Source organism: Mastomys coucha, chromosome X (genome assembly GCF_008632895.1).
Source record: "Mastomys coucha isolate ucsf_1 chromosome X, UCSF_Mcou_1, whole genome shotgun sequence".
In the NCBI taxonomy this organism is placed as follows: domain Eukaryota; kingdom Metazoa; phylum Chordata; class Mammalia; order Rodentia; family Muridae; genus Mastomys; species Mastomys coucha.
This window is the reverse complement of record NC_045030.1, coordinates 148628188-148637270: the sequence shown is the minus strand read 5'-3', so window position 1 is coordinate 148637270 and position 9083 is coordinate 148628188. Positions and strand designations below refer to the sequence as shown.

Sequence of the window (9083 nt, the reverse complement as noted above, 5' to 3'; positions counted from 1 at the left end):
ATTGTGTTAAATCACATTTTTTTCTTTAATTTGTCCCAATCTTCAGGTTACAGTCTCTAGCTTCGCCATGTACATGGCCCTTCTGTGTACATGGATGGGCGGGGAGGTAACTAAAAGATCCTTTACACAATAAAGTAGATGATCATGATAAATGAGGTAAGGTCCTATTATCACACACTTAAACACGGTAGATCAGAAGTTTATACTTGCTTCCTGTCTGTCTGCAAAGAAATAGAAAATGGCTAGAAAGTTTAATTTGCAACCATTGCCTCTAATTTGAAACCTTTGCCTCCATTTGGAATTGAATTGACACTTCTTATGAGGGAGTCAATTTTTAATTATTTTTTTTTTATTTTTATTTATGTATTTACTTTTTTTGCTGGCCCTTGTTGACTGGTCAGAAGACGGCTAAAAGGGGAAGTTGTTTGGGTGGGTGCTTTCTTGAGTTTTCTTCTAATGTCTGTCCCTTAGATTAGAAGATAATCAGAACACATAAGGGATGAGATAAGTTTTAGAAGTGTGTGGGTGTTATGTAACACCTGTTTCTGGTTACTGCTAGTTCTCCTGCCTTAAAGATTGGGAGAAGTAAACTGAAAATTTATTCGTGGGAGGGCAAGTTCTGAAAGTAAACATTGTTCTTTTGGCCTGGTATTCTGACCTTAAGGAAGCAAGAGTTGGTAACTACAAGCATTTCCTCTTCTAAACTGCTGTGTAAACCCAACTTTTGCCAAGCCAACATACCAGCATGTCATTATTAGGATGTGAATAATATATGTGTTTAGTTTAAGTCTGTGGCCCTTTTGCTCTGGCAAGTAGTGGAAGTGTTCTCATTTCCTGAGTGTGAGTCTAGCAGAATGCAGACTAGCCAGTCCACAAGTGTAGCCTAGCTTCAGCTATCTCTAATGTGTGCCTTTTGCAAGTACATGTCTGAGACCAGAGAGATCATTCATCATTGGTCTGGACTGTAGTAGCATAAACATAAGGAGGCAGTCCAGTTCCTGGCTGCTTGTTTCAGTGGTGCACGCATGTATATTTTCTTAAAATCTACGATAGGCTTCTGATTCTGCCGATACAGCTTGAATGGGTTGTTTTTCTTCTTTGCATCTCATGGGATACTCTTATTACAGGACACAGCATTGTTGGTTTTGCCATGTACTATTTTACCTATGACCCATGGATTGGCAAGTTACTGTATCTTGAAGACTTCTTTGTGATGAGTGATTACAGAGGTACAGTTGACTTTGGGATTGGAGGTAGTTTAAAGAGAAATCGGAGTTCTGTGGCCTTAAAATGACTATGTTGAATTGTATTTCTTTCTTTTAGGCTTTGGTATAGGATCAGAAATTTTGAAGAATCTAAGCCAGGTATGTTCACTAGAATTTCACTGCATAACCCAGGCTGGCCTGGTATTCCCTATGAGCCCTGGCTGGGCTCAAGCTTGTCTTCACCTGCCTAGTGTTGGGAATAGAGCTGTGACTAGATGTTCTAGATTTGGGCTTCTGCATTTGTAAGAGATATTGGGTTATTATAATGAATGGATCAAAGTTGGGCTTATGTTCTCTCTGGCTTGTACTAGGTTGCCATGAAGTGTCGCTGCAGCAGTATGCACTTCTTGGTAGCAGAATGGAATGAACCATCTATCAACTTCTACAAAAGAAGAGGTGCTTCGGATCTATCCAGTGAAGAGGGATGGAGGCTCTTCAAGATTGACAAAGAGTACTTGCTAAAAATGGCAGCAGAGGAGTGAGGCATGCTGGTGTAGACAATGACAACCTCCATTGTGCTTTAGAATAAATTCTCAACTTCCCTTGCTTTCTATCTTGTTTGTAGTGACATAATAGAGTGAGCACCCATTCCAAAGCTTTATTACCAGTGGCGTTGTTGCATGTTTGAAATTCGGTCTGTTTAAAATGGCAGTCATGTATGTGGTTTGGAGGCAGAATTCTTGAACATCTTTTGATGAAGAACAAGGTGGTATGATCTTACTATATAAGAAAAACAAAACTTCATTCTTGTGAGTCATTTAAATGTGTACAATGTACACACTGGTACTTAGAGTTTCTGTTTTGATTCTTTTTTAAAAAATAAACTACTCTTTGATTTAAATATTCAGCGTGAGCATTTTTACTAGTCGTCCCATCCTCATTATTTTTGCAACCAAAATAATATGTAACAGTTCTCAGGTAGTGGTAAACATGAGTAGGAGAGGCTGCCTGGTTGGTGTTCAGAATACCCTAAGTTTCATCCCTAGCACAGGGAGGTGGGGGATGACTTGGAAAGGAAAGAAAGAAATGAAACAGAGTGGTGCACACAATGAATAAGTCCATTGTTCTACAAGTAAAATGTGAAGGTGGGTTCATGAAACATTAACAATCAGGAGAAACATCTTGTCCCCAATGACCTCATCCCACACAAAATGTCCTTTGAAGTAAAACTAAGTGGCTCATTCTGCTAATCCAGAGGGAATAAAACTGATTCTTTTTAACAAGATTGCAACTTTAAAAAGTGACACACAAGCAACTTTCTCACAAGCAAATCAGATGACTTCACATGTGTGTGGAGAGATAATGTGTTAAACTAATGTCCTACAGTAAGAACACAATAGGAGTCTTTCAACTAGGGAGACATAAACGCTTTTCTCAGGAACTGAAAATGAGCCTTTAAAAAGCAAAGGGAAACGACAATTTTCTTAGATCTATGAACTTTAATTAGTCATTACATTGACCTACATTTCCCAAACCCTCTAATTTGCATGATCATAAAAATGATAGTTGTTAAGAATTCCTGAAAACTAGTGTCCAAGATTAGTGTTTTCCAAAAGCATTTCTAGGATACTTACACAATAGCAGGAAATACTGAACTCTTCCAGTTAAACAGCTTTGGTTCTGTGTTCCTTTGGCTCAGTTTCTGCTACACAGTTCTAGATTAGAAGGCAGCTATATAGAAGAGTGTGATTATGTATTTCTTTTGAGCTTTGGGGTTTATTGGTGGCTCAATATGGCATGAAAATACGCATACAGAATTAGATCTCAACAAGGGTCCTGCTCAGATGGCAAGTAATGGAATTGCTGGCAAAAATCAAATTGAACACAAAGAGCCTTGTGAAGAAGGAAGATATTTTGAAGGTTGTGTTCTGGAAACCGGGCCTCTTAGAGGAAAACAAGTGCATGCTGACTGTGCCTAGATGAATAAATTAACCCAGTGAGTAATAATCTAACCTTTTGTGTTCATACCTTAAAGGCACAGTGTTGCAAAACCAGAAACAGTGGTGAAATGATTGTCCAACGTTTAGAGGAGTCCCTTAAAAGTAAAAATCTTGAAACTCAGATACCACATTAGCCCACTTAATATTCAACTAAATTACAGAGATAATGCTTTCTAAACAGCTACAGAGCCAAGCATATTAATGCACACCTCAAGAGGCTGAGGCATGGGCTCTGGTTTGAGACCAGTCTGGCCTACACAAGGAAACGCCTCTCAAAAGGAAATAAAACATTTCAAACAACAATAACAAAAACCACTTTGGCACAAGAACACCTGCCTGTAGTCTTAAGTGCTTGACACGGGCTGAGACAGGAGGATCATTTTACTCTCACAAGTTTCAGGCCAACCTGAGCAGTACAGTAAACACTGTCTCAAAACAAACAAACATTTCTTCCAGACAGGCAGTGGTGCACGCTTTTAATCCCAGTACTTGGGAGTCACAGGCAGGTAGGTTTCTGAGTTCCAGAACAGTGTAGCCTACAGAGTGAGTTTCAGGACAGCCTGAAACTACATAGAGTAACCCTGTCTCAAAAAAACCCAACTCCCCTGCCCAAAAAACAAATAAGTTTGCATTTGTAAGACTTAAAGTCAGAGCCAGGCTGTGGCTGCGCATGCCTTTAATCCCAGCACTTGGGAGGCAGAGGCAGGCAGATTTCTGAGTTTGAGGCCAGCCTGGTCTACAGAGTGAGTTCCAGGACAGCCAGGGCTACACAGAGAAACCCTGTCTCGGAAAACAAAACAAAAAACAAACAACAAACAAAAAGACTTAAAGTCAACACATGGATTAAAAAAACAGGCTAGGAGAAAATTATCTACAAAGAAACAGCAAGCAATTATAAACTTAAAATGAAAGAAAAAAATGAGTGTGTAAACAATAATCCTGTAAAGATATCTTTTACACTGGGCCTAATTCTCATGACTCACTGGAAAGACTAAGACAGGAGTTCAAAGCCAGCTTGGACACAATGTGAGACCTTTTGTTTAAAAAGAAAAAAACAAAAACCTTAAAATTCGTGTATTTGTGTATACTTGTAAATGCCTGAGCCTACTTCTTTTTCTTAGCCCAGTGTAAATATTCTTGCCAATATCCTTTAAGTGTCACCAAGAGCTCTCCACATTTTTTGCCTTTCTTTTTTAAATTGGATACTTTATTTGTTTACATTTCAAATGTTATTTCCTTTCCCTGTCCCTCCTCCACCTGCTTCTGGGAGGGTGCTCCAGATCCCATGCATCCACTTCCGATTCACCACACTAGCCTTCCCCTACGCTGGGGCATCAAGCCTTCGAAGGACTAAGGGCCTCTCCTCCCATTGATGCCCAACAAGGCCATCCTCTGCTACATATGCACCTGGAGCCATGGATCCCTCCATGTGTACTCCTTGGTTGGTGGTTTACTCACTGGGAGTTCTGGGTAGTGTGGTTGGTTGATATTGTTGTTCTTCCTATGGAGTTGCAAACCTCTTGATACAGGGACTCCCTATACAATCCTGGCTAGCCTTGACCTTATGATTCCCCCTTGTCTCAGTCTCTTAAGTACTAGGATTGAAGTTTGTTCCCCAGTACTCAGCTTAACACTTCACACATTATTATCCTGTTTAATTGTCACAAATTCCTTCTTTGTTAGGTTTTATTATTAGTTAGTTCTTTGTCATTTGAGACTGTGTCTTCTTGTCAAGTTTTAGGAGTCGGTTCTTTCTTTCCACACTATGGGTCCCAGGAACTGAACTCAGGTCACCAGAACTGATGACTCCTGTGCCACTGTCCCTAATTTACTGATATTTTAATATGTATTTCCAAGTGAAGATATAACTGAGACTCACCGGTCTTGGTAATCAGCCTGGGCCTGGATCCAACTTATAATGGAAATGTAACCATTTTACCTCATCTTCATGCTGACCATCTCAGGACTACAAAGTTAACAGGAAGCTGTCTCCAAGGAAAGAACAAGTGAATCATAACACACTTTGTGAAGGAGAACCTTCTCAAGCATTTTCGAGAAATCTACTTGGGAATGTTGGGACAGGGAAGCCTCAGAACACCTCCCTAGGCGGTCAGCACTTGCTCCTTGGGAAACGACTTTCTTTCATCAAAATAGCTTCCCTTTCTTTGAATTAATGTTGTTCACTTGAATTTAATGCACTCAGTAGTTCTGTTTATATTGTACATTGGTTTAGGAACTGGGACAATGGCCCATCAGTTTGGTAACTTTTTCAGAGGACCTGAGTTCAATATCTACATTTGGTGGTTCACAACCACCTGTCATCTAATTTGGGGGGTTCTGACACCTTCTTCTGGCATTCTTGGGCACCTGCACACACACAAACACACACACACACACACACACGTCTTTAAATGTATAATGTTTTTTACCTGTCTGGAACAGTAAATATAAAATGCTCACATTTACTTGCATGCTTACAGTCATGTAATAAAAATAATTCTAGGGCTGTAGAGATGGCTCAGCAGGTAAGAGTACTGACTGCTCTTCCAAAGGTCTGGAGTTCAAATTCCAGCAACCATACGGTGGCTCACAACTACCCATAATGAGATCTGACACCCTCTTCTGGTGTGTCTGAAGACAGCTACAGTGTACTGTGTATAATAATAAATACATCTTTTAAAAAATAATTCTAATTGCTACTAAGGGTTTGTGGGAATTACAGTTCCTTTAAAGGGACTCATATAATTCAAATTTGAGAAAGAGCATTATAAGTAAGCATTTTGCAAACCTATCTGCTCTAATAGTTTATGAAAAGGATCAGAAAGGCAGAAAGGTAGCTCACTGGTCAAATGTATGCTTGTAGTGCAAGGGGCCCCAGTTTTTGTTTTTAGAAAAACAGGAAAGGGAAAAGGTAAGATTTCATCAGATTCAGGTTAAGCTTTTGTGTGTGTGTGTTTGTGTGTGGTCAAGAATAGTTAATTGGTGACATTTTTCTAGCAAGAAGCTAATGAGGGTTGACATCTCTTTCTGCATTGCTAGAGGGCTTAGTGACTATCAACACGTAAGCAGCAAATGATTCATTAGAGAGTTGCAAAATGGTGATATCGTATTTCAGTCATTCCTCATCCTGTGTGTGTGTGTGTGTGTGTGTGTGTGTATGTGTGTGTGTGTGTGTGTGTGTTTATACCCTGAGGTACAGCTTACTCAGAACAAATGCTTACTTCTTTCCTTTTATTTACTAATTTTCAAAAGAATGACTGCATTCCCCAGCATCTTCCAATTAGACATTTTTCTCCTTCAGAGTCTCACAGTGTCCTGTTTTTTAATGAATAGTTATTATTTTTCTTATCTAAGCTTAGATTTTGCTAAACACTCAGTGAAAGCTTCTTCAAGTTGGTTCCAGAGTCCTTTGGAAGTGACCTCAGAAGCCTTTGCGAACTTCCTGCTGTTAAGTTGTCCCAGGCTCAAGCAGTACATTTCTTTCCTCAGACCTGACATCACTGGCTTGCTCATTTCAAGTTTCAGAGGTTCCCAAGGGAAAACAATGTTTATTGAAAGCAGGTGGTGTTCACAGCTCTCTGTTTTGATAAGGTCAGAGGCACAGCAGGGAGATCCTTTGAAATGGAGGCTCTGAGTGGGGCCACTCATTCCAGGATTGCTGAGGTTCCTGCTACCATGCTCCCTTACACTGGTACACAACGGCTTTCTGTTATCCAGCAAATCCAGAACAAAAATCGTTTCAAAACAGCTTAAATCAGCGAGTGTCTGGACATATGCCTATGATGCTCTGGAAACTACAGTATGAAAACCTATAGTTAAAGGCCAACAGAGGTAACATGGAAAAATTCCACTGCAACAAACAACCAACAAAATACAAAAGTGAACAAATAATAACATCAGAAACAAATGTACAAGGCAGCTAAATGAATGCATAACAACAGTACTTTTTTTGCTGGCAGAGAGACACAGTCCAGAAGTCTGGTGAATATTTGACTTTGAGTCGAACAAATTTAAATTAGATCCTGAATCTTTATGGTGATAAAAATAAACTTCATGACCTGGTGAGATTGCTCCGGGTGTTAAGGCACTTGCCACACAGCCTGACAACCTGAGTTGTATCCCTGGGACCTCATTTCGGGGAAGGAGAGATTCAACTCCCACAAGTTGTCTGTGCTCTGAAACACACACACACACACATATGTAAGTTTTTTAAAATGTCTGAAACTAAGAATAATTGGCAAGAGCTCCTGTGATAATTAAATGAGAACATGAATGCAGATATTCAGAATGTATATTATTAATATATTTTTTATCCCTTCTCCCTCCTTCCTTCCTTCTTTAGGACAGGGTTCCATATATCCTAGACTGGCCTTGAACTTGTGTACCTTTGGATGATCTTGAACTTCTGATTGTCCTGTGTCTATTCCTCAGTTCTTGGGTTACAGGCATATGTCACCACACCCTAATTTACAAGGTGCTAGATAAAACCCAGGGCTTGGAGCATAGTAGGGAAGCAATCTATCAGCAAAGCTACCCTTCATTTATTTATATTTACATTGTTAATATACTGGCATATATTTATGGTAGTTCTATATCAAGTATCTATTTGTGCTAGACATTGATAAGTGCCCATGTGATTGAACACTGGGAAGATTCTGAAAACACTTAGGTGGAGCCTCATCAGAGCAAGTGGGTCACTGAGGAAAGCCTTGAAGTGTTATAGACTGGTCCACATCCTGTCCTGTTCACTCTCTGCATCTTGACTGCAGATGCATTATGGCAAATTGGTCTCTTACTCCTGTTACTATGCCTTCTTTCTTATGGCAAACAGCATTCCCTGAAACCATAAGCTAGAATAAATCATTCCTGACTTAAATTATTATTTTTTCTTATCAATCATTTGATCACAGCAGCGAGAAAATAGTACCAATGGTTTTATTCCTTTGTTGGGTTTGGTTTTATTTCAGTTTTGAGTCAGAGTCTCCTTATGTAGTATGAAATGGTCTCAAACTTGAGACCATCCTGACTCAGTCACAAAGTACTAGGATTACAAGCATGCATCACCACACTGGGTCTGTATCAACAATTTTAACAATGCTGCAAAAGTGTTTTAGGATAATTTCTTCCAAGCTAGTAGGCACAGACAACTGAATTCAGCCAATTTAAAAATTACGTTTAAGTTACATTTATTTTGTGTGTGTGTGTGTGTGTGTGTGTGTGTGTGTGTGTGCCCATATATATTTGAACATGTGTAAAGGTCAGAGGACAACTTATGTTAGTCAGTTCTCTCCAGCATGTGGATATTCCGAATATAACTTGGTGTATAAGTGTTTAGCAGGCACTGGACCAACTTTAAAGTAAGTAAACACAGGCTTAGAGAGGTTAAACTACTTGAACCCACTTTGTGTGGTACAGAAATAGAATGTCAAGAAGGCCTGTGCCTCAACAAATGTGTGCTTTTCTGTTTCCCATCTTAGCACTTATCTTAGTACGGAGATTGCTCTATACTGTTTGACCTCATACTGACTTTTTAAAGAAATATGTTTAAAGAAATATGTTTAAATAACTTTAAGTTAGTATGCAAAGTAATGTGTCTTATGACATTTTTCTTTCTTTCTTTCTTTCTTTCTTTCTTTCTTTCTTTCTTTCTTTCTTCCTCTCTCTTTCTTTCTTCCTTCCTTCCTTCCTTTCTTTCTTTCTTACTTTCTTTCTTTCTTTTCTTCCTTTCTATGAGACAGGGTCTCACTACATATTCCTGGCTGATGTTATTATTTGTTCACTTTTGTATTTTGTTGGTTGTTTGTTGCAGTGGAATTTTATTGAGTATTTTTGCATCGATATTCATAAGGGAAATTGGTCTGAAGTTTTCTTTCTTCGT

At 39.2% G+C, this 9083-nt stretch overlaps 1 protein-coding gene across 1 annotated transcript in view; it reads left to right on the top strand.

Moving 5' to 3' along the window:
* The window catches only part of Sat1 (spermidine/spermine N1-acetyltransferase 1), a 3334-nt gene extending 1226 nt beyond the window's left edge, over window positions 1-2108 (top strand). Inside the window, exons 4-6 of the mRNA XM_031376661.1 lie at window positions 1128-1229; window positions 1324-1364; window positions 1577-2108. Of these exons, the coding sequence (XP_031232521.1) occupies window positions 1128-1229; window positions 1324-1364; window positions 1577-1747 (314 nt within the window). The 3' untranslated portion in view covers window positions 1748-2108. The remainder of the gene's footprint in view (window positions 1-1127; window positions 1230-1323; window positions 1365-1576) is intronic.
* The last annotated feature ends 6975 nt before the right edge of the window (window positions 2109-9083 follow it).